This window comes from Suricata suricatta, chromosome 2 (assembly GCF_006229205.1).
Source record: "Suricata suricatta isolate VVHF042 chromosome 2, meerkat_22Aug2017_6uvM2_HiC, whole genome shotgun sequence".
Taxonomy (NCBI): domain Eukaryota; kingdom Metazoa; phylum Chordata; class Mammalia; order Carnivora; family Herpestidae; genus Suricata; species Suricata suricatta.
The window spans coordinates 108,901,219-108,924,764 of record NC_043701.1 but is presented as its reverse complement, the minus strand read 5'-3'; the positions used below and the strand labels follow the sequence as shown (position 1 = coordinate 108,924,764).

The window sequence follows — 23,546 nt, the reverse complement described above, 5'->3', positions numbered from 1 at the left end:
ACTGAGGCTTAGAAAGAGGTATATTTGAGGCCACTCCAGCTCAGTGCTGAAATACCCTCCCTCTTTTTCAGGTATGTAGTAGTGAAGACTTCACATTTTCTTACTCAGTGTATTGCGGTGCCTCTGAATTAGGATTATCTGCTGCTCAGATGGCATGAAAGCCGCCAGAGCTGTAGACATCAGGACGAATCTACCTAAACTGAGGACATAGCCTGACAGTATTATTCTTGAATATATCCTGGATATGAATATTTTTATTTGCCTTGTTTTTGTCTCAAATGTGACTCCCCCCACCAAAATGTATTAACTGATAAGAAATACTGGTTACTGAAATACCAGACAATCCAAAATGCTATTAAAATATTTGAATATCTTATAGGAGGAGTCCTTAAAACCTATCATAATTTAGTTATGTATGTAATGTGTATAGAAGCTCTTTATGGAAATTGATATATGCTTTTATAATTTAAAACAAAGGTTCAATTCCAATGAAGGGTTCCGTTATTCCTCACTTACCAAGACGTCGTTTTGGTTCCTATGGTCAACTTCCGATGCCCTTCTCCTTCAGTCCATTAAATCAAGACTCGTTCTCCCCGGATCCTCCCGGATCCACGGCCTGTGTGGAACCTTTCGGAGCAGGTGCAGTGTGATGCAGGAATGACATTCCTAACCGCTCCGTCTGAGGAGATGTTTCTCAGGGAACACTTTTATAGGATCAATTCCAAATGATGCACATGCACCAAATCATTTCAATAGCAAATCACTGGAATTACACTCACCTTTCTGATCTCTTCACTTTCATTGGGCTGATTTCTACTCTCTCACTTATATATGCTTTTCAAAACTACTTTATAAAATTCAACAATGGAAATGATCCAGAAATAGTAACATTCTTGCTGAAACACACTGTGCTTTAAAAATCTGTTGATTATTTTGGAATGCAAGGAAGTGCAACAGTATTTGAAAATGTTTTGTTGGAACATTCTGAACTACTCACATATATCCTTCTAACTCTTTTGAGTTTTTCATAAGATTCAAATTTTGCCCAGTGATGTCCATCCCAGTAAGCCATGTAACTGGCTTCATTCAGTATTCTGATTGGACTGTGAAATCAGACGTACTGTTGCACTTCTTCAGAGAGGAACATCACTGTCTCTTAATCATGCTCTTTCCTTTGTGTAAATTGACTCGGTATTAATGAAGATTCATTTCATGATCTAAGACTCAAAAAGTTGCAGCAAAAATAATACCCTTGATCCCTGTTAATTCTGACGTGATGTTTTGAATTTATATACTTGCAGGTGCTCGAAAATTCCCCCTTGCTCAGACTGACTCCCTCCTGACAAAAATGCGCTCAGTAGCAAGCGATGAACTGCACGTGATGATGCAACGGAGAATGAGCCACGAGAACCCTGTGCAGGCAACTGAGGCAGAGCTTGCTCAGAGACTGCAGAGGCTCACCATTTTAGCAGTTAACAGGATTATTTATCAAGGTGGGACTAGAGAATGAATATGTGCTTGCTCATGTATGCAATCAAAAGGAAAATAATTTAAGAATAAACTGATGAGGTCTCAAAATCCTCAACAGCATTGATTTTTCGTCTGTAACATCTGCCCTATTAAAAGAATTTATTTGCAGGGCCCCTGGGTGGCTCAGTCAGTTGAGCTTCTGACTTTGGCTCAGGTCATGATCTCGTGGTTCATGGGTTCAAGCCCACATTGGGCTCTGTGCTGACAGCTCAGAGCCTGGGGCCTGCTTCGGATTCTGTGTCTCCCTCTGTGCCCTCCCCCCCCCAAAATAAATAAACATTAAAAAAAAAACTTTAAAAGAATTTATTTGGAACTAATAGTCTTAAATAAAAGTCCATTGCTTAGTGTGTTAAATGCAGGCCTAGAGTGACCATTGAGTTTGAAAACAGGATAGCACCTCCAATATATTTTTGTAACTTTTCTTTGAGATAATGGTAGAGTCATGTGCCATTGTAAAAAATAATGCAGAAATATGCCATATCCCTTTAACCAGTTTCCCCCAGTGGGTTGTGCCAAATTAGAGTCCAGGATCAGGGCCAGGCTATAAACATTGATACAGTCAAGGAATTGAACATTTCTGTCACATGCAGGTGCTTCTGTTGCCTTTTGTTTTTTTGAAGTATATTTTTTTATTTTGAGAGAGAGAGGCAGAGCATGAGCAGGGGAGGGGCAGAGAGAGAGAGAGAGAGAGAAGAGAGAGAAAAGAGAGGAGAGAGAGGAGAGAGAGAGAATATCCCAAGCAGGCTCTGCACTGCTAGCACGGAGCCTGATGTGGGGCTGGAACTCACAAACTGCAAGATCATGACCTAAGCCAAATAGCCACACGCCCTTTGGTTCCACCTCTACCCCTTCCTTAGTCCCTGGCAACCTCTAATCTCTTCTCCATTTATTTTTCATCAATTTTACAGAAACAGAATCATACAGTATATGGCCTTTTAGGATTGGTTGGGTTCACTCAGCAGAATTCTCTGGAAGGTCATCCTGGCTTCTGCATGTGTCAGCAGTTTGTCACTTCCTTGTTTGTCCTGAGTAGTTTTCCATAGTATGGACACACTGGAGTTTGCTCAGCCATTCATGTTTGAAAGACCACCTGGGTTGCTTTCTAGTTTAGTTATCACAAATAAAGCCAGCTGCTAGAAACAGTTAGTGCAGGTTCTTGTGTGAGGATAAGACTCTGTTCTCCTGGAATAGGGGAACTCATGAGCTGGGTTTTTGTTAAGAAGCTGCGAGGCTTTTCCAGAATGACTGTCGAATTTTACATCCCCACCAGCAATGTATGAATGATGCACTTTTCTTCATCTCCTTAACCAGTGTTTGGAATTGTCACTATTTTTAATTTTAGTTATTCTGACAGATGTGTAGTGATACCACATTGTGGTTTCAATTTGCATTTTTCTACTGGTTTATAGATTTATTTATAAAACAATACCTACAGTAACTGCTAAAAAGCTATGCAGAGATGTGCTCAAAAGCACTATAGATAAGTCAAAATGGAATTCAAAAAAGAAATATACAAGTAACCCCAAGAAAACAGGAAGAACACAGTAATTATTCATCACTAGAAAAGCATAATACATACAAATAAGGCTCTTGTTTTTAACTTTTCTTTTTTTTTAATTTTTAAATGTTTTTATTTATTTTTGAGAGAGAGACAGCGTGAGCAGGGGAGGGTCAGAGAGAGGAGTCACAGGATCTGAAGACAAGCTCCAGGCTCAGAGCTGTCAGCACAGAGCCTGACGTGGAGCTCAAACCCTCGAACCGTGAGATCATGACCTGAGCCGAAGTTGGACACTTAACCGACTGAACCACCCAGGCGCCCCTAACTTTTCTAATTTGTACTTGGGGCAACCAGATCCCAGGCTAAACTCTGAAACTGTACCATTTATTTTTATTTAAATTTTTTTTTAATGTTTATTTATTGAGAGAGAGAGTGAGAGAGAGAGAGAGAGAGAGACAGGGCATGAGTGGGTGAGGGGCAGAGAGAGAGAAGGAGTCACAGAAACTGAAGCAGGCTCCAGACTCTGAGCTGTCAGCACAGAGCCCAACATGGGGCTTGAACACACAAACCATGAGATCATGACCTGAGCCAAAGTCGGACACTTAACCAACTGAGCCACCCAGGCACCCCTGAAATTGTACCATTTTTATCACATGCGCAGATTTGCTGGGACAGCACATGCACTGAAACGACTATGCACATCCACCTAATGTAAATATCAGTGGTCGTTATGTTTGGTTTGTACAAGAAACTCCGAGCTTTTTAATAATTTTGCATTTTACATCATCTTCATTAGGAAAACAAATATTTAGTTCAGAATTGTATGACTTATATAGGTTTAAATTTAGGGGCACCTGGGTGGCTCAGTTGGTTAGACATAGGTTTAAATTTATACATTGTTTTTTTGATGAATTTACTTTCTCTAGAATATTCTATCTTTTATGTCTGATACACTAGCTATTCATTTATTTTGCGGCTATGAAATTAGTAATTATATAGAATATTTTTACCAGCATCATTACCATTTGTAATGGCTAGTGATTTATTTTTTTATTCTTCTTTTAATTCAAAGAGTTTAATCCAGACATTATTGACATTTTGAGTACTCCAGAAAATGCAACTCAAAGCAAGACCTCAGTTTCCCAGAATGAAATAACTGAAGAAAATATTCATCATGAACAGCCTTCTGTTTTCAATCCATTTCAGAAGGAGATATTCACGTATCTGGTAGAAGGATTCAAAGCATCTATTGTAAGTGAATTAATTGCATGGGACATGTTCATTCACACAAAAGGAGTAGGTGTTTTATCTGTCTACTTACTCTTGAATTCTTATTATTACGAATTACTGGGAAGGTTAGATCTTGGCTTACACATACCTGACACCTTCACACTTGTATAGAGAATACTAACAAGTGTCAGGCTCCGTTCATCACTGACACACTTGGGTTTCTGTGGGTCACATACACTTGACCCTTGGGGACAAATCAGTCTGTACACTTTATAGATACCAAAAGCCAACCTAATTCTAGCAGAACTCATAAATCACGATTCTGCCAGTCTCTAAATCTAAACTAGATTGTGGTGTCTGCAGGTTTTATTTAGAGCCAAGTGATTTATCTGGGACCCTTAGGACTAGGGGTAATTGGAGAGCCAGCTCCAAAACTCAGAATAAATTCTGAAATGTACTCATTCCAGTTTCGAACCAGATAGAGGAGATTTGATCAGGATCAAATTAGCCTTCATTGAGCCACAGTTGAAGCAGCCTGTCTGGTACTGATGATGCAGTTGTCACTTTGTGACCCTTATACTCAGTATTTTAATCTTAATTCTTCATTATGAATCTTTCCCCTTTATATTGTAAAACCAGTCAATCTCTTTTTTAAAATGCACATGATGTACAATTTCCTATTTTAACCACTCTTAAAGGTATAATTCATTGGTGTTAAGTGCATTCACATTGCTGTGCAATGATTACCACCGTCCATCTCTGGAACTTTTTTATTATCCCAGACTGCTCTGTACCCATTAAACAACAGTTCCTCATTACCCCTCCCCCAGCCGCTGGTAACCACTGTTAAACTGTCGGTCTCTATGAATTTAACTTTCTAAACACCTCATATAAATTTACAATATTTTGGACATTATTTGTCTTTTTCTGTGTGGCTGTTTCATTAACATGGTATTTTCAAGTTCATTCGTGTTGAAGCATATATCAGAATTTTATTCCTTTTTAAGGCCGAATAACATTCCATTCTACGTATGTATTACATTTTGTTTATCCATGCATCCATCAGTAGACATTTGGATTGTTTCCACGTCTTGGCTGTTTTGAGCACTGCTGTTATAAACGTTAGTATAACTACCCATTTGTAGGGATGTGTATGTCATTCTAATTTTGACTACTAAAAGAAATCTACAAAAAAACATGTCCCATGATCTTCTTTAGGGCTATGAGAGGTTAGTGTATTATTGTTTAAGAAGTCTGATCCTAATGCATTCCTGTTTTGATTGAAGGGTTCAAGTAAAACCAGTGGTTCCAAGCAGCAGTGGACAAAAATCTTATGTTCTTGCAAGGAAACCTTCCGAATGCAGCTTGGCAGACTCCTGGTCCATATTTTGTCACCAGCCCACTCTTCTCAAGAGAGAAAGCAAATTTTCGAGATACTTCGTGAACCGAACCATCAGGAAATACTGCGAGACTGTCTTAGCCCATCTCTGCAAGTAAGTATCTCAGTACTTTATAAGTAAAAACTAGTGGTGAAATAGGGGTGCCTGGGTGGCTCAGTTGGTTAAGCATCTGACTTTGGCTTGGGTCATGATCTCACAGTTCATGGGTTCATGCCCCACATTGGACTCTGTGCTGACAGCTCAGAGCCTGGAGCCTGTTTTGGGTTCTGTGTCTCCCTCTCTTTCTGTCTTTCCCCTGCTTGTGCTCTGTCTCTCTCTCTCTCTCAAAAATAAACAAATATTTTAAAAAATTTTAGAAATTACAAATCCAGGGACTAGGTACCTTCATTTCTACTCGGTTGTCATTTCTTCTCAGCTAGGACAAAGCTAGGAAATACATACTTTTTTAGAAAGAAAAATGAATCATGAGTTCATACTGATATTTTCACATTTTCTTGAATTTTATATTTGTATTTTCTTCATTTTCTTGAATTTTATATTTGTATTTTATTAATGTTGATAATCTTGATTCCTGACACCATTAGCATACTTATTTGCTCTATATATGTAACATTTTCAAAATAAGATGCCCAACATAACCACTAGTAACAAGCCCGGTGAATGCAGTTGAAGAATTCTTCATGGTTCTCTTGTCCTTGGTGTCCATGAAAATACGGTGTTGTAAAAGCACTTCAAATAATTTCTCTCTTCGGTTATGCCACCGACGTCACCTGACTAGTCATGTTCTTTTTTTTCCCAGGTTTCTATTTTTAGGGGTTCCATTGAGTTTTATTTGTTTAACTTTGTTTTTAATTATGTGAAATGTTTGCCTGGTTCCAAAATCAGTGAAGCACAACACATTCAGGGAGGTTCTAGCTCTTCCCTCTTTACCTCATCCTCATTCCTTCTCTTTCCCTGGAGGTGGTGACCATCTTGATTTATAGTTTACAGTTTTTGTGGAAAGATAGGCCAGTCTGTGTACACACACAGATACAGCGTGTGTACTGTCCCCTTCTCAGCACAAAGGAAGACCATGAACTGTGCACACTCTCCTGCCCTTTAAACAGTGCCTCATCGAGATCATTCCATGACAGTATGGGGGGACCTTCTTGTGCCTTTTAGAGCTCTACAAGTTGTGTTCCATTTGGAATTTGCTTGATTTTTAAAGCCCAATGCCTCTCTCTTCTAGTGTTATTACTTGAGTCTGATTAATTCCTCTGTCTGTCTGTCCTCTTTTAAGATCCGGTTGTCTTTGTCTCCTGTAGCCTCTGCCCATCCCTGTGTGTTCTTACTGACGCGCCGCTCTGTCCGTGCTGCCCACTCAGCGCGGAGCACCTTCCTTGCTCTCCTTGTCTGTCTGGACACCGCCCGTCAGCTTCTCCATACACCCAGCTCCCTGGCCCCACCTTCAAAACCTTACCCGCTTTCTTTAGCCCATTCACAGCTCTGCCTTCTTAGGCACATCACTGAAAAATTTATTTTCACACATTTTAGCATTTTATTATTTTCTAAGGATTTGTGTTTAATAGATTGAATTCCTTAAATCAGTTTTTGGGGGGCTGAAAATAAGACTTTTCCTTTTTTTGCATCCATCCTTAATAATACCTTTTCTAGCCCCAGGAACTACAATCAATAAATTATTGATCAGGTGTTAGGATGAGATTCTAGAAATATCGTGTCTAAGAAAATTATATAGTTTTTTGGATATTCAGGATGAATAAAAACATTTTTTATAGTTTTTCAAGGTGGTTTGAGAATGTCACTGAATATTGAACTAAGGTATTTTTAGATTACATCAAGAGCATTACCTTTAAGACACATATATGAATGTCATCTAGCCATTTACTACTTCTCTTTATTTGGCAGCTCTTCAGGACTTTTACTCACAGAGTGTCTGTTCTTTTTCCTCTTTTGGTCAGGTAGCAGCTGTCTCCCAACTAATTTAAAATGTTGCATTAAAATGAGCTTTGTTGTTTCCACCATCACATGTGTTCATCTTATGCTTTTTGGGAAATGACACGATGTGATTCAGTGTGTTAATTTAAATATAACCCAAAATGTAAGAGTTCTCAAATTCATTTGTTAACATTTAATTCTGTCCACAGTTTAAAATGTCATAAAGCCAAATGTAGTGGTATTTGTATCAGTGCAAATTTGTAAAAAGTGAAGTTCTGCATGTTTCATTTGTCGGCATAATTAGTGTTGAAATAATACATAGTGTCCACGTAACAAGGAGGTGGAAGATCTGTGCCATGGAGGCCACTTAAAATAGGGGTAGGTTTACTCTACGAAAGACAGTCGTCATTGCCTTAAGTGACATTCCCATTTTGGTTACAGGGCAGTTCCTAGGACTGGCCTAAACCAACCCTTCTCTGGACATGCACAGACCACTGAGTGCCAAGGTCTCACTGGCTCTAGAGTTTTTCCCTTTTGTGCTCCCTAGGGAGTAATGAGTACTTATAAGCTAGTCCAAAAACGGGCTTTGTTCTGGAAGTTTCACCAACTTCTATTCTACCAAGCAGAAATCAAAGGAGAAAAATAAATAAGCATAATTCTCTTACTTGAAGCTTCAAAGGAAAGCTTCCCTTCCAGTTCATTTCTTCTATGAGAACTAAGAAATATTTTCCTTTATCCCAAGCTTGTATCCTATATTCCTTTAACAAATCCTCTCCAGAAATTTTCCCCAAAAGCTTACTTGCTTGTTTTTCTTTTCTTAACTTTCCTTCTTTTCTTTTTCTTTCTTTTTTCTTTTACCTTTTACAGTGTAAATTTTCAAATATCATAAGAAAAATAAATAGAGAATGGTATCGGGAGTATTAACATACAGCCATCACCTAGATTTAACAGTTGTTAGTATTTTTATCATATTGACATTATCTCTGTTTTGCAGTATTTTAAAGTAAAGTATAGAAATCTTTTTCAAAAGACATTTTCTTACATAACCGTAACATTGTCATACCTAATGAAACTAGCTTATACCCTAATGTAAATATGCATCATATTTCCAATGCATAACCAAACTTTTTCAGTTGTCCCCGAAATGTCTCTTGCAGCTTCTTTATTCAGACCCAATCCCACCAAATAAATCTAATTTAACTTAATTTAACTTAACTTAATCACAGCTAAACAATTTAAATGTGAGAAACAAAAATTCTTTATGACTAAAGAAGTGTTTCTTTTTTTTAAAGCATGGAGCCAAGTTAATTTTGTATTTGTCAGAGTTGATACATAATCACCAAGATGAATTGACTGAGGAAGAACTAGACACCGCAGAATTGCTAATGAGTGCTCTAAAGCTGTGTGGTCACAAGTCCACCCCTCCCAGTGCGGCGACAAAAGCAGACCTTATCAAAATGATCAAAGAGGTGAGTCAGTGAAGTCATAAGGCACATTTTTCTTAGGAGAACCCACTGAATGTAATTAAAGAAGGAAATATTTTTTATTATAAATATCATTGATGAAGAACTTTATTGAAATGATAAGTTTTTGTGTTTGGTTTTTTTTTACATCTCTTTTTTATCATGAGAGAATAAATAGGCTATTGCAAGGAGTGTTTTATCCTGTCATCCTAATCCCTTATCAGTAGCTTTCGGTGAAGGAAAGAGTTGTATAGGGACAAGCAAGTTGAAGCCTCAGCCTTGAAACAAAATAAGGAACCAAGCACCTGAGCGTTAGGTCTGGCAGTCCATTTAACTCTACTACTCTAATGTCTATGCCCCAAATTGTGTAGAAACAAAAGGAAATTCTAACATTATTTTTGTGGCTATTGTATTTTAATATTCTGATCTCCTGGGGACGGTATTTTTTCCTTTGTTGGCTTGGTTTTACAATTAGTTTGTTGAGAGGCGCCTGGGTGGCTCAATCCGTTTGGCATCTGACTTTGGCTCAGGTCATGATCTCACAGTTTGTGGGTTCGAGCCCTGCATAAGACTCTGTGCTGACAGCTCAGAGCCTGGAGCCTGCTTTGGATTCTGTGTGTGTGTGTGTGTGTGTGTGTCTGTCTGTCTGTCTGTCTCTCTGCCCTTCCCCCCATAGTGCTTTCTCAAAAACAAATAAACATTCAAAAATATTAAAAATAAAATAAATGAGATTAGTTTGTTGGTCTTTGTGCCAGTGTTAAATGATAATAATTAGTTTTATATTACCTATTATTATCCAAATCTTTTAGGAACAAAAGAAATATGAAACTGAAGAAAGTGTAAATAAAGCCACCTGGCAGAAAACAGTTAACAATAACCAACAAAGGTAGGATTTTATGTGTTCTTTAAGTCATGCCTTTCTGAATCCACTAGATTTCACAAGTACTTTTAGTTTTCATGTGTGATGCCTCTGTATTTATTTAACGTCCCCCTTGGACTCCATTTACAAGCAGTCTTGCTTGTTTATTTAGTCTTTTTCAGCGTCTGGATTCAAAGTCAAAGGACATATCTAAGATCGCTGCAGATGTCACCCAGGCAGTGTCTCTGTCCCAAGGCATGGAGAGAAAGAAGGTGATCCAGCACATCAGGGGCATGTACAAAGTCGATCTGAGTGCCAGCAGACACTGGCAGGAGCTCATTCAACAGCTGACCCATGATAGGTGAGCAAAGTGGGAGCTGCCTTGTTTTACATATTAGTGTTAAATGCTATTTTCACTTCAGAATAAAGATCCATAACATTATTTCATTACTTAAAAATATTTTTTGTTTAATCGCTTGTAATTTATTTCATCATGAAATAATGAAATCTCTATATAATACTGTAAGAATCTTTTTCTTTTTTAATTCTTAGGGACAAGGGGGAGGGTGGAAATAATGAGAAAGAGAGGCATTAGTTCTTCCAGATAATAAAATCTGTATGTTGACTTTAATTTTAAAATATAACCTGTGCAGAAGAATAGAGAAATCACCGAAACAGGATAGTTGGGAAATAGATATTTTCCTAGGTAAGGCTTTAATAATAAAATTTAAAAGATGCATCATAGATAATGAAAAGAGGAAAGTTAAGGTATTCTCTGAATTTGGCTAAGGTAACTGATTAGCATGACTTAGGGGTGCTAAAATGGACTAAACATTATAGACTAAAAGAAATTCCAGGTAAACAAAAGAAACTCATAAAGTTTATGAAGTGGAAGAAAATAGGGCATTTATCACCTCTGACAGGGGGATAACTTTTTAAGCTCAAACACAGTAGAAGAAACTACCAAGAAGAAATAAGTAGAATTGAGCTTTCATTTTTTCCAGTGTATTTAACAACTATAACAACAGCAACAAACCATGAAAGTTTATTTTCAGCAAATCAAAGAGTTAATTTTTTAACTTTTTAAAAAAGTTTATTTATTTTGAGAGAGAGAGAGAGAGAGCACACAGAAGAGGCAGAGAGAGAGATGTAGGGCTCGAAACCCACAAGCTGTGAGATCATGATCTGAGCTGAAGTCGGACGCTTAACTGAGAGAGCCACCCAGGTGCCCCCAAAGAGCTAATGTTTTTATGGTTTTAAAAATTCATGCCAACTTAAAGGTAAAATGTAAGATCCAAAACGTTTGAGCAAAAGACGTGATTACACTTTTCTACATAAGACAAATAGAATTAACAAACAGGAAAATAGTCCGTATGGCCAGAGGCCAATTTGATTAAACATTTAAAACCTTTAAACATTACCATATTACCATAAAATGTGGTACAAGCCATATTTTGCCTTTTCTGTCACAAGTTCTTTTTAGGTGCTAATCCCCACAGCAGGAAGAAATGTGTATCATAGGCCACGGACAGAACTTTGGTGCCACTGTGTGCTTTGACAGCATGTATCAGGAATCCTAAAAACATTTTATTTCTAGCTCCAGTTTTCCTATTTTGGTGATTCCATACTAAGGAAAATATTTAAAATATATAAAGGCAGTAAATGTAAAGGCTTTCATCTCTACATTATTTATGCTAGTGAATGAACTGGAAGCAACTTAAATATCTAATAATGGTAAAATTGCTAAGTACGTTATGATGCACCCACTCACTGCGTTAGTCAGCCATTTTCAATGGTGATAATAAAGATTAAAATATGCCCGGTGAAAGAAGAAAGGATATAGAAATGTATATATGTAATAATTATAACTGCAATTTTAAAAATTGAAAGAAAATAATTTCTACCAGTAAGTGGTAGGATTAGGGAGGTAGGATTAAGGGTGATTTTTTTTCCCTCTTATCTATTTCTAAAAGTATATTCAGTGAGGTTCTCTATTCTTTCATTTAAAATATTAACTTACTTTGGGGCAACTAGGTAGCTCAGTTGGTTAAGCATCCAACTCTTGATTTTGGCTCAGGTCATGATCTCATAGTTCATGAGATCATGCCCCACGTCAGGCTCTGCACTGGCAGTGTGGAGCCTGCTTAGAATTCCCCCTCTCCCCCTGCCTCTCTCTGTCTCTCTTTCTGCGCCCCCCCCCCATACACACCCATGTGCACTCTCTCAAAATAAACTATTTTTAAAAATTGAAATAAAATATCAACTTATTTTTAAACATCTAAAAAATATGGCTTGTGCTACAAAAATGAACCAACTTATTTATTAGATAGTAGGCAAAAAGGGAACTCTAGAAACTGAACTTGGAAATGGATTTTTTCCTTATCTAGCCATATTAAGTCCAGTGTACTGCTGAATCATACATGTTGCTAAAGCATTCGGAGCATCAGGGTATAACTTTTTAAAAATTTATCAGGAACGAGAAACTGGTGGCAGAGCGTGTCTCCAGGTGGGGAAGGGGTTCAGGACAGAAGGGCATTTACTTTTCATCTTATTTTCTTGTCTATTAGCCTAATTACATGAGCAGTTGGGGTTTTTAACTGAATAGATCACTTTTGGTTATTTAATTTCTGTAATGAATTTATTTAAAGCTCTAAGTACTATAGATCACCACTCAAAACATTCTTTTATTTCCCCTTGCAGGGCAGCCTGGTATGACCCTCTCTACTATCCAACTTCCTGGCAACTGGATCCAACAGAAGGACCAAATCGAGAGAGGAGACGGTTACAGAGGTGTTATTTAACTATTCCAAATAAGTATCTCCTTCGGGATAGACAGAAATCAGAAGGTACCGATGGCTTCTTGACTCAGCATGCAAATGTAGCACGAAACTGTGGTCATTGGATAAAGATAGTATCTACTTCTTTCCTTAACAGATGTGGTCAAACCACCACTCTCTTTCCTATTTGAAGATAAAACTCACTCTTCTTTCTCTTCGACTGTAAAAGACAAAGCTGCAAGTGAGTCTATAAGGTAAGTGTGAATCCATAAGTTGTTCTCTTTTTTGTTGAAGGAGTTAATCAGACTGTAGTAGTTTATTGTAGAGGCGCCTGGGTGGCTTAGTCGATTAAGCATCCGACTTTGGCTCAGGTCAAGATCTCACAGTTTGTGGGTTCAAGGCCCACATCGGGCTCTGTGCTGACAGCTCAGAGCCTGGAGCCTGCTTCAGATTCTGTGTCTCCCTCTCTCTTTCTGCTCCTCCCCCACTCACACTCTGGTGTCTCTCCCTCTCTCTCAAAAATAAATAAAACATTTTTTAAAAATTAAAAAATAGTTTATTATTGTATTTGTGTAATATTTGTTTTAGATAATTGCTGTGGTTTTAGGAAAGACCCTAAATATGGCTCAAGAGAGGACACAGTCGAATGGCTAAAATCCAAAAGGAAAGGACATTCTCGATGGCGAGGCCTCACTGGGCTTCAGGCACCGTGCTCTGGCTCTTATCTGCACGCGTGTTTCTTGGTCATTGATGCGTCCTAACATCTCTGTGAAATGGGTAGTGCTGCCTCTGGTTTTAGCGTGACGCAATCTAATGTAGTGACTAAAGGTCCAAATTTTAGTTTCTCCTCTTACTAGCTGTCTGATCCTGGGCAAGTTACTTAGCCTTCCTGTGTCCCTGTCTGTGTCTGTCACGTGAGGCAGGGAATGACCTCCGAAGAACCGAAGAACCGGGGGTATTGTTGAGTACTCAATGGAGCAGCATATGTAAATGATGGATTATCGTTATGTTAATAATGATAATTACTCTGCCCATTTAGTAGATGAAAACCTGAGACTCAAAGAAGGTGAGTTCCTTGACTACAGAGGAGAACTTTCCTTTGTCTAAATCCCAGTTTTCCTAGAATACTTCAATTCTGACATGTTTGCAATGTCAGAGGCGTGACCCAATGTTTGCGTAATTGCTAGAAAATATAAAATATTACAATTTCTTCTAAAAAACTGAATGCCTGTATTCTGTATACTGGCACAGGAATTATGAGTCTTCTCTAACAATTTGATTTTCTCCTCTACTAGAATGTTAAAATATGAGTTGATATTTTCATGTGGGTTTACACAACACAGCTCATGCTTCAGAAACTCCAGTGTGCTGGGCTGAAATCTTTAACTAGATAAAGAAAGCTTATATACTCTCTAAAATTGGTCAAAACATTTAATCATAGTAATTTTATGTATGTTTTGACAGAGTGAATCGAAGATGTATCAGTGTTGCACCATCTAGAGAGACAGCTGGTGAACTGTTATTGGGTAAGTCACATTTTACACATAGTTGCCCTGCCTTATTTTATTCTTAGACAATCGGAAGCATTGTGTGATGAATGCCATTAAATCAGGTAAACTCTAACATCACATCAGTAGTTTGCCCTAACGTTATATGCCTCACAAGTGTGAGGAAGTGGCAATCTTATTTTCTAAAAAGCACATGAATAGCATTTTACTTTTTATAAAGTTGACTTATTTCATAAGTATACATTTTTGTATTTAATACAAAACCTTTTTGTATTTAAAATTTTTTTTACTTTTACTTTTTTTACTTTTACTATATATCAATTTTGATTTTTAAAGCAAAGAATTGTTGGTAAACACACATTCCTCCTGTTTTAACAGATAGCCTGTGCATTAGAAATATATCCACCTTGAGACAGTTCATAATTTAGGTTCCCTATTTAAAATTTTTTTTATGTTTTTTATTTATTTTTGAGAGACAGAGAGAGACAGTGTGAGCAGGGGAGGGTCAGAGAGAGAGGGAGACACAGAATCTGAAGCAGGCTCCAGGCTCTGAGCTGTCAGCACAGAGCCTGACACGGGGCTCGAACCCACAGACTATGAGATCATGACCTGAGCTGAAGTCGGAGGCCTAACCAACTGAGCCACCCAGGCACCCCTAGATTCCCTATTGTACTTCTGAGAGAAAGGCCAAGGTTGCCAATCCATGGATATCTGTATAATTACCCTGAGTGTGAAATCCTTTCCTCAAGATATGAAGGGATAAAGTCGCACCACTCGGTCTCTGTTCCCTTAAAGAACCAACTTGTATGCTACAGGCCAGTTGTTCTTAAAGCCTGGTGTCCACGTCAGGAACATCAGCATCACACGAGAACTTCTTAGAAGTGCACATTCTTGGGGCCCAACCCACACCTGTTGATTGGAAACTCTCTGGCTCCTCAGCAATCTGCATTTTGGTGAGCCCGCCAGCAGTTCTGATGCACCCTCAAATTTGACAGTCGTAGACCACAGCTACAGTCTCCAAGGCTCAAGATGCAGAGCTTCAAGCTTGCGAGGACTGAGTCCCATGGTCATGAGGACGGAGTGGTTCTCGTCTCTGAACCAGCAGTGCTCGGTGCCCAGGGGTGACCTGCACACGGTGCAGAGCCCCAGAGAAATTCCTCCCGTTTAGATTCGGGGTGTAGGGATGCATGGTAACACAGCCAGCCTATAAAGCAGAGAAGACGGGGGGCTGTCTTTTTAGGTCTATTCTGCATATTGAGTGTTTAAAGAAAAATAATTAAGGATTCCTCTTTTGCTAGAAAATTTGTTTACAGGTTGACTTCAGTTAAAGTGCGAGAAAGTAAAACAAATTAATATGTTAGTAATATAAGAAAAGTACTAATAATAAATGACCAACATGTTTTAACACTGAGTGCCAAACACTAGTTGTAAGCATTTTACATACATTCTAATTTAATTCCCACATTAGCCCTATAAAATAAAATCCTTTCCCTCCACCCCTCTTTTAAAAATTTTTTTAGGTTTGTTTTTGTTTTTGTTTTTTTTGTTGTTGTTTTGTTTTGTTTTTGAGAGTGAGCAAGCATGTGTGTGTGTGTGTGTGTGTGTGTGTGTGTGTGCATGAGCTCGAGCAAGGAAGGGGCAAAGAAGAGGGAGAGAGAGAATCCCAAGCAGGCTCCATACCATCAGCACAGAACCGGACCCACGGCTCGATATCCCCACTATAGGATCATGACCTGAGCCAAAATCAAGAGTCAGATGCTTAACTGAGCCACCCAAGCACTCATACCCCCTTTTTTATAAATAAGGAAATTAAGACACAAAGAAGTTAAACAACTTGCCCAAAATCTCATGGATGTCATTAAAAAATATCATTGACAGGCACCTGGTCAGTCAGTTAAACACCTGACTTCGGCTCAGGTCATAATCTCACGGTTCATGAGTTTGAGCCCCACATCGAGCTCTGTGCTGACAGCTCAGAGCCTGGAGCCTGCTTCAGATTCTGTGTCCCCTCTCTGCCCCTCCCCTGCTCATGCTCTGTCTCTTTCTCTCAAAAATAAACAAACATTAAAAAAAACAAATTTACTGAGTGACAGGAACTGTTTCTGGGTGCCGGGATTTAAATTCAGGCCAGTTGACTCCAGAGGTCATATTTATAATCATAAATTATAATAGTGCACATACACGGTTCTAAACTCATATCCCGTTACTTTCTATAGGTAAATGTGGAATGTATTTTGTGGAAGATAATGCTTCTGATACAGTTGAAAGTTCGGTGAGTAGAGGCTTAAGTTTGTACCTACATAAACCTAGAGAAATTCCCAAAATGTATAAATTCGTTTGTAATGTAAACAGTGAGCTAGTAGAACTATGAGAGTTCATGTATTGTCACTCTGTGTGTAGATTGGTCTTAATTCCAAACTTCTTCTGTTAAAGATACTTTAGTATTGTAAGTCAAATTCTAAAGTGCTCCCTGTTAAAACAGATAAGCATTGGGGGGGGAATGAGAGAGAGAGAGAGAGAAACCAAGAAACAGACGCTTAACTTTAGAGAACAAACTGATGGTCACCAGAGGGGAGGTGGGTGGGGGGATGGGTGAAACAGGCGATGGGGATTCAGGAGCGCACTTGTGATAAGCACAGGGGCTGTGTGGGACAGTTGAATTACTATATCGTATGCCTAAAACTATAGATAACACTGTATGTTAATGAACTGAAATTAAAATAAAAACCTTAAAAAATATTTAAGATAATATTTAAGATAATGAAAAATGAAAAAAATAAAATGCTCTTGTTATTTTATGTATTTAATTTATTCCTTGTGTCACTATCCTCAGTAGCAACAGAAAACGACTTCCTACAACTCCCAATTCACTGTCAAGTACATTTACCTTCACAAAGAAAGGAAAATGTGTATAATTGAATAACTTAAGTAATCCTGATAGTCACATACCTTAGTATCATAATTTTTATTCTGCTTCTACTGGAAGTACTGATATTAATCAGAAAATTACAGAAATGACTCTTAATTCACATGTTTTGTATAGCACAGCCTTTTATCCAACTGAATTAGCTTGTATGCCATTAAAATATTGTTTTGAGATCCCTGTAGTAAGGGAAATAAGATATTTTTGTTTCAGGAAATTTTTAAAACCAGGAATTCCTAAAGATATACTAAATAAGATTACATGTGGTTTAATAGTGAATACATATTTGATTTCAAAAAAATTAATGAGCTAAAACATAGAATTTTGCTGTAAAACAGTTAATATGAAAAAGTCATGAAAATATTGACTCTAGCCCCCAAATTGAGAAGGCATTCTTCGGTGTGATTCATGTAGCAATTGCCACAGCATTTATCCCAGCTCATAAAACTATGGTCACATATTTCTCAGTATGTCTCTTTTTAGCAACCAAGAAATTTAATAGTTGATGTATGAGCCAACATTTTTCTGGATCCAAAAGATGACATTTCCCCCCCCTTTAAAACTCTCCTAAAAATACTCTTGTTTTTTAATTGTTTGAAAGATCCTTCTTTCCTCTGCTCTTGTAGCATTTGTTCCTACTTTTATGTGGCATTTGCTGTCTTGCATTTTATTTAATATATTTTTTTAATGTTTATTTATTTATTTTTGAGAGAAAGAGCACAGGCAGGGAAGGGGCAGAGAGAGAGAGACACAGAATGTGAAGCAGGCTTCAGGCTCGGAGCTGTCAGCACAGAGCCCGGCACGGGGCTCAAACTCGCAAACTGGACGTGAGCCAAAGTCAGCACTTAACCAACTGAGCGCCCTTACTGTCTTGCCTTTTAAATGTTTGTACAAGTATCTTGTACCCACCTTTTCATCTTACATAGATGTGTTTCATGCAGAGCACTTAGCAGAGCACCCTGCTCATAGATGCTTAATTAACATCTGCTGAACTGAATGAATGAACAAATGTTGAGGCACAATAAGAAGGAATTCGGTTTTATATATGAGAATATTACATTTTCATTAAAGTGTTTAATTTTAGGGCGCCTGGGTGCCTCAGTCGGTTAAATGTCCAACTTCAGCTCAGGTCATGATCTCATGGTTCGTGAGTTCGAGCCCTGCATCAGGGTCTGTGCTGACAGCTCAGAGCCTGGAACCTGCTTCTGATTCTGTGTCTCCCTCTCTCTCTGCCGCGCCCCTGCTCATACTCTGTCTCTCTCCCTCTCTCTCAAAAATAAATATTCAAAAAAAATTTTTTAAGTGTTTAATTTCACTGGTACATTATTTACTACCCCTACTTCTAGATGTCAGTTGAGACCTAGCACAATAGTATAACACAGATACAACAGAGCAATTCAAGTTTTAAAAATTTCAAATAAGGTTTTAGAAGGATGAAGAGATAACGTACTCGTTACAATCGCCTTCTGACTTTCACTCTGGGCCCCTGTTCCAACACAACAGGGCAAGTCAGTGCAGTTTTCCAAAATGGAAAACACAAAAAAAACCAACCTCGAATCCAGATTAATTTGATGAGATAAATCCTAACTAGTTTTAATCTTCGGTAGGAACTTTTGCCATCAGTTTTCTATTAAAAGCATTGAGTAACATAATTCTCATATTCAACTGCAATTTATAAAAGGTTTAGACAACTTGTTTTAAAAGTTTTCTTCATTTTGTACTGTGAGAAGGGCCCAGTGATGGTAAAAAGTATGGGACCTATGAGGGGGCCTGGGTGGCTCAGCTGGTTGGGCAGCCGACTTGGGCTCAGGTCAAGATCTCACAGCTCATGAGTTCAAGCCCCACGTTGGGCTCTGTGCTGACAGCTCAGAGTTGGAGCCTGCTTCGGATACTCCCTGTCTCTCTGCACCTCACCCGCTCGTATTCTGTCTCTCTCTGTCTCTCAAAAATAAATAAATAAACATTAAAAAAAATGTATGGGACCTATGGCCCCTAACCGTTTATCCCAAAATGTAGAGATCTGTTGAAGGAGGCTAGGACAAATGCTGTCAGGGAGATCCAGCCTCTGGTGGTCACTTACCTCTTCCTTCCTTCCTTCTGCTGATTGCACAGGAGTGGGACGTAGTATTTGGTGCGGACTCATCTGGGAGCTCAGTCAGTGTGGCTGAATTTGCAGGAGAGTGCTCTGCCTTCCCTGGAAGGTTCAGAGGCATAGGGACTGTGTGTCACAGCTGGGGAGTGCCCAGGCCATGCACATAGTTTCATTTTAACCCAGACCCACGTGAGGGAAGGCTGACCCACAGTTGTGAATTTTCAGGAAGAGACCTATTTTCTATTCCCCAGACCCCAGGCCAAAAGAGACAAGCTCCTGCTTATTCCTCTGTTGACGGACACGGGTGTTTGTCTGTGATAGGGAAAATGTCCCTTAGTGGTTTTAGATTTCTGATGTACTTTCACTTCTGCACTCTAATCTAGAGAACTCCCAAGCCTCATCTTTCTTCAAGTGGGTGTTAACCTAAGTCCCTCAGTTTCTAAACCTGGGGCCTGGTGTACATGCATGGACACGTGGACACACACAGCCAGCCTGCCACAGTGTCACTTCTGCCTCACTACTGGTTTTCAAGTTTCTTGCTATTTTTGGCTCCTGGGGATTTCACCTTCCCTTACTTCATGCAAACTCAGCTTTAAAGAAGGCTGTCTGGGGGCGCTTGGGTGGCTCAGTCGGTTAAGCCTCTGACTTCAGCTCAGGTCAGATCTCACGTCTGTGGGTTCGAGCCCCACGTCAAGCTCTGTGCTGACAGCTAGCTCAGAGCCTGGAGCCTGCTTCCAGTTCTCCGTCTCCTTCTCTCTCTGCCCTTCCCCCTCTCATGCTCTGTCTCTCTCTGTATCAAAAATAAATAAAACATTAAAAAAATTTTAAAAAAAATAAAGAAGGCTGTCTGAAAAGACTGCATGTTGTATGATTCTAACCATGTGACGTTCTGGGAAGGGAAAACTGAGACGGTAAAGAGATCAGTGACTGCCAGGAGCTTGGGGGTAGGAGCAGGTGAGTGAGGCGGGCACAGGGGAACTTTGATCCTGTAACAGTGGGTGCGTTGCAGTAAACATTAGTCAAAACCCACGGGACCATCACACCAAGCCCGAACCCTAATGCAAACTGAGGAGCTGAGTTAAGAATAATGTATTCAGTAGTTAGTTATTACAAAGGCACCAGGCTAAGCACACTAATGGGAGACGCTAATCACAGGGGAATTCTGAGCATGGGCCAGGAATACATGGGGGCTCTACACTCTCTGCTCAGTTTTCTGCAAACCCCAAACTGCCCAACAAAAATAAAGTCCATATATTAATTCCTTAACTTCTGTCCAGCATTTTGAAGTGTTCTGTGGTGGGCGGGTCGGTAGGGGTGGCTCAGGGAATCTTCCCTGCCATCTTGCCACAAGAGGAAGACATTTTACTTCATTTTGAGATTTTTAAAAATCTAAAATTGCAACAATCATTTAAATTTCATGTCAAGAAAACAGTTTCATTTCTTTCCTTTGTCTCAGAGCCTTCAGGGAGAGTTGGAACCAGCATCATTTTCCTGGACATATGAAGAAATTAAAGAAGTTCACAAGCGTTGGTGGCAGTTGCGAGACAACGCCGTAGAAATCTTTTTAACAAACGGCAGGACCCTTCTGTTAGCGTTTGATAACACCAAGGTAAATTGGGCCTTATGAACAGATACTCAGTTTCAAAATTGCCATGGGACCAGTGCAACTAGATTCATACTGATCTTATGAAGGTTTAATTTATTTAAACTTCGATTCCCTGTTTCTGACAGCAAATAAAAATTGCCTTATTTCTTAGTCCCAATTACAGTGAGCCCTTGGCTATATTAGAATTATTTTTGTCCTTCAAAACTGTATTAAGTTCGCATTCTCCAAAATGACTATCTGTAAAAGTAAATGAATGGGTAACAGCCTGAGAAGAGTAATTTAAACTTGAGAGTAGATTCTCTTGTTTACAAACCCTTTCTGAACCCCCACATCGCTCCAGCTGCTACTTGTCTGCTGACCTGTATAGAAACCTTCTGGAAAAAGCTGTGTGGACATATTGCTTCTAGTTCTCTTTGAAAAATGCTCCAGTCAGGAGCACTTGGGTGGCTCAGTTGGTTGAGCGTCAGACTTTATCATGATCTGGAAATGCTCCAGTCAGATTTTCTTCTTGCTACCTCACCTATAACTTCTCTGGTCGGGGTTACAAGTGACCTCCATGCCACTGACCCCTATGGTCATATTTCTTAGTCTACATTTTACTTGATCTATCAGCAGCATTTTAAAAAATTTTTATTTCAATATTTTTGAGAAAGAGAGAGAGAACGAGAGAGAACAAATGGGAGGGAGAAGGGCAGAGAGAAGGAGATCCAGAATCCAAACAGGCTCCTGGCTCCCAGCTTTCAGGATGCAGCATTTGATGCTGATGATTGTTTTTTCTCTCTTAAAAACAATAACCCTCCCACTACGTTTTTGGGTCATCACTTTCCCTCAGCTTTTCTTCTGGCTTAAGGGCCTTCCTTCTCAGTCTTCTTTGTAGACGCTTCTGCAAGTGTCTCAGGGCTCCTGCCGCAGACCTCTCTCTTCCCATCCACTCTTGTGACTTTAAATATTCCCCATATTGTAACAACTTCCAAATTTGTACCACGGCCCGAACATCTCCTGGGAATGTGGGAATGCTCGGGATGCACACTCAAATACTTCAGCTCTCGCCTTGGCATCTCCGCCTGGAAGTCAGACTGGCATCTCAGGTGTCAGGTATGCAGTCCACGGCCATACTGCCCCGAACGTGCCTGGTCTCAGCAGATCAAATGTATACAGAACCGAACTTCTGATCTCCACACCTCAAAATCTCTCTGCAGTTTTCCTCATTTCAGTAGATGACAACTCTCAGTCTTTCTGATTGCCCAGGCCCAATATTTTCAGATTATCCTAGACTCTTATTCTTTCGTGCCTCACACCTACTTCATCAGTCCTGCTGACTCTCCCCTCAAAATCCGCCCAGAATCTGACCACTTAACGCCGCCACCTACCATCCTGCTCTGAGCCGCCATCATCATCTTGTCTAAGGTATGTGAGATCATGCCATCCCCCTGCTCAAAACCCTCCTATCCCTTCCTGTTAATCCCTTGGTTAATGCCAAGGTCCTTGTAATAGCTGAATGAGGTGCTGAGTGATCTGGCATCTTGTTATCTAACTCAGCTTCTTTTCTATCTATGGACAGTAACTGAATTTTCCTTGACCAGGCACACTGATGCCTCAGGGCCTTTGCCCTTACTAATCCCTGGAATGCTGCCAGGAATGTTTTTCCTTTTTGAAATCCACATGATCCACTCGCTCACTTTTTCAGGTTCCACGATCAAATGTCTCCTTATCAGAGAGACCTTCCCTGACTACTCTCTTCATAAAATAGTAACCTGTCTGTCACTCCTACCCCCAAGTCTCCTTTTCTGTGCTCTGCTTTTCTTTGTAGAACTTAATAACATCCAACATGTCTCTCCAAAAAAAGTGTAAGCACTGTGTTAAGTGCTGTGACTCCAGCAACTTGAACACATGGGTATGTGGGCGCTTGATAAATATTTGTCATATGAGTGAATGCGTCCTTTTCCTTGCGGAGCTCGGCTCACCATCTGTCAGCAATTCCCTCCTGTCCACCTTAGCTTTACAAGTTGGCAGTCTTCGGATTTAAACTACAGGGTTAGGGTTTTTGTTTTCCCTTGAACCTATTCTTTTTTCTATTTGTGTTAAAAAATATGTAAAGTAAAATGACCGTGTTAACCATTTTAAGTGTTCAGTGCATTCACATTGTTGTGAAAGAGATTCGAGGTGTAGATTCTTCAGTACTCTGCCAACTTGCCTGTCTAGGAACCATAGCTACATTTTCTCGTTCTCCTCACTCACTCTGCTTCTGTCTCTGGTTAGCTACGTCTGTGGCCTGAAATGTATGCACATTTAAGATGGATATTTTAAATTTGGTTTTAGTAAAGACCTAGCTTGTCTATTTTTTTTTTTTTTACCATTTATTACAAATCATCATTTCATTACCTTAGAAAAAGTCAGATTACCTTTTCTGGTGACAAGTTTTGTAATCTCTAAGAAAAGAAAAAGTTTATATATTAGTTTTCAATCAGTAGTGAAAATCAAATATCCTATTTCACATAGGATGTTTTATTTCATTGACATAAGATAAATATTATTTTTCTTGGATTGCAGACGTGGTAACTGTAGCACAAAGGCTTTAAGCTGGAAATTGGGCCCTGTGTGTCTCGTTAAGAAGACCGGGCTCTTGGGGCCCCTGGGGCTCAGCATCTGACTCCAGCTCAGGTCATGATCTCATAGGGTTCATGGGTTCACCCCTCATAGAGCTCTGTGCTGACAGCTCAGAGCC

At 39.3% G+C, this 23,546-nt stretch overlaps 1 protein-coding gene across 8 annotated transcripts in view; it reads left to right on the top strand.

Annotated features, from left to right (window-relative positions):
- Positions 1 to 23,546, top strand: part of LYST (lysosomal trafficking regulator) — a 177,799-nt gene that overhangs the window by 109,234 nt on the left and 45,019 nt on the right. For 6 of the 8 annotated variants that reach the window (XR_003905486.1, XR_003905482.1, XR_003905483.1 and 3 more), the window contains 11 exons: positions 1,302 to 1,493; positions 4,101 to 4,279; positions 5,545 to 5,751; positions 8,886 to 9,062; positions 9,866 to 9,942; positions 10,088 to 10,276; positions 12,616 to 12,761; positions 12,850 to 12,946; positions 14,157 to 14,218; positions 16,417 to 16,472; positions 20,672 to 20,824. Coding sequence is in view for 5 of the 8 variants with exons in the window: in XM_029931602.1 (XP_029787462.1) it covers positions 1,302 to 1,493; positions 4,101 to 4,279; positions 5,545 to 5,751; positions 8,886 to 9,062; positions 9,866 to 9,942; positions 10,088 to 10,276; positions 12,616 to 12,761; positions 12,850 to 12,946; positions 14,157 to 14,218; positions 16,417 to 16,472; positions 20,672 to 20,824 (1,535 nt within the window). In the remaining 3 variants the exon portion in view is untranslated. Of the gene's footprint in view, positions 1 to 1,301; positions 1,494 to 4,100; positions 4,280 to 5,544; positions 5,752 to 8,885; positions 9,063 to 9,865; positions 9,943 to 10,087; positions 10,277 to 12,615; positions 12,762 to 12,849; positions 12,947 to 14,156; positions 14,219 to 16,416; positions 16,473 to 20,671; positions 20,825 to 22,069; positions 22,229 to 23,546 lie in introns of all 8 variants that reach the window. The other 2 variants (XM_029931612.1, XM_029931608.1) reach the window with 2 other exon arrangements.